At 63.7% G+C, this 1,940-nt stretch overlaps 1 protein-coding gene across 1 annotated transcript; it reads right to left on the bottom strand.

The window, feature by feature from the left end:
- Positions 1-53: 53 nt before the first annotated feature.
- EMIHUDRAFT_123931 (hypothetical protein) lies at positions 54-628 on the bottom strand (the record flags this gene model as incomplete). The annotated part of the gene is made up of 2 exons (XM_005772626.1): positions 54-223; positions 365-628. Coding segments are annotated over 2 exons (434 nt in total), but the record flags the coding sequence as incomplete, so codon positions are not given.
- Positions 629-1,940: the final 1,312 nt, after the last annotated feature.

Here is a 1,940-nt window from a genome sequence, read left to right as displayed (position 1 = left end):
CGCCACCCTGCGGGGGCGCGCGGCGGCGCCAGAGCAGGAAGATGGAGGGCCACCACCACTCCGCCAGCGGCGAGCAGGAGAGGGCGCAGATGGTCCCCACAAACTGGCCGCTGAAGATGAAGGAGAGGGCGCGCGCCCGGCCTTGCGGAGGGACCCACGTAGCGAGGAGCGCGTTGCAGCACGGGATCTGGACGCCCTCGGCGAGGCCGACGACGACGCGCGCCTAGACTAGATTGACCGTCCTCCAACCGTCAGGCGCCGCGAATGACGTACTGGCGGAGGGCGCAGTGCGCGCCGCGAGGGCAGCGTCGATGGACTGGCGTGCGGCCCACGGCGTGAGAACTGTTGCCGCAGACCAGACTACTGTACCGATCAGCAGCACTCGCTTGGCTCCAAAGCGAGCGGCGGCGAGGCCGGCCGGGATCTGCGTGAGGACATATCCGCAGAAGAATGACGCGAGCAGCGTGCCGGTGCTCGCCTCGCCCCAGCCGAGCTCGCGGCTCATCGCGATGACAGCCACCGAGAGATTTGTCCTGTCTGCGTAGCCGAGCATGTTGTTGAGGAAGAGGAGCTGCAGCAGCGTGAAGGCCTCGCCGGAGCAGTCGGATGTGTACTTGCCGCGCCGCATGGCTGGACTGGACTCGGTCGCGGCGTTTGCTTGCGCGTCTCGACTGGTGGCGGCGAGTAAGATTGGTGGTTGGGTAATGTCGAGTTGGGCGGCGGACCGACTGCTCCGGCGATCGACCGCGGTCGCCCCTTTCCTCGCTCTTTACCCCCGCTGCGTGTACAGTGCTGCATGAATGCTTGCCCAGGTGTGAACAACACCTCGTGACCACGGCGCCGTAGGCTCCTGTTGATGGGTCCAGGTGATAGCCCTGGATGGGAAATGGATACGCCTAGTTGGACCTCAGATCGCCCGACCGCGTCCCGGTGCTCTGTGGTCGGATTTGTGACGCCGCCGCACCGCGCCGCGGCCGGGGGCCCTCCGGAGGCCAAGGATGGCCGTGGCGGACCGGGACGAGCTCTGGGAGGTAGAGTGTCAGTGTATATATTGTAGAGGCCAACCTTGTGCACAATATATCTCAGTCTAGCTAAGCCAGGGGAGGCGATACCGCGGCCGTACAGCAGCTTGATGGTGCTTCGCCGGCGTGCGTCCCGGAGCGGTCCCGGTTGGGCGGTCCGAAGGAGAAAACTCAGGACAACGCCGACACTGCTCTGATTCGACTTTTTACTTCAAACAAAGACGGCGGCACGTGCCGCGCCGTGGCGCGTGCCGCGCGTGCATCGGAGAAGGGCAGTTCGTCGTGTTCACGCCGGGATGGTGTCCTGAGTAACCTGGGCAACCATTCAGGGCGACGAGTAAGAAACGAGGAGGTTTTTGGGGGCTTAACTTGTCATTTAAGAGATTGCAGGCAGGGGGGGGGGGTCCCTCTTTTAAGACCGTTTAAGAAAATCGGCCTCGCCGGCATGCGTCGCTGGGTTCCGCGCCGTTTTCTCCAATACTGCTGTTATTAGGCACAAACCCGCCTCTGAAGACACATCTGTAAGTCTGTAAAAGAGGGATCGGCTCGATTGGACGGAGGGTGGACGCGTCCAGGGGGGGTCAGGGGGGGGTTCGAGGGGGGGGGTATCCCTTCGACCAAAAGCGTGACAGCTGCGGAGGGGCTGGAGAGCGAGTCGTAACACATCGGTAAGTCTGGTGCACTGGCAGGAGCCATACTCGCATAGGGGACGCGTGCTAGCTGACTGTAGCCCGCTTCCCGGCCTACGGCGTGTCTACCGGGAGCCTCCCGGACCATCGACCTCGGGAGCTCTCCCACACCGTTTGACCGTTTTTAAGACCGTTTAAGGAATCGGCGGCCCAGGCCCAGCCTTAAAATGGGCCATGGCCCGCTTTAAGCCGTTTAAGCCGCAGGCGCCCCAGGGGGGGCCGGCACCCT

Source organism: Emiliania huxleyi, assembly GCF_000372725.1.
Source record: "Emiliania huxleyi CCMP1516 unplaced genomic scaffold EMIHUscaffold_3549, whole genome shotgun sequence".
Taxonomy (NCBI): Eukaryota; Haptophyta; order Isochrysidales; family Noelaerhabdaceae; genus Emiliania; species Emiliania huxleyi.
This window is presented reverse-complemented; position numbering and strand designations above follow the sequence as displayed.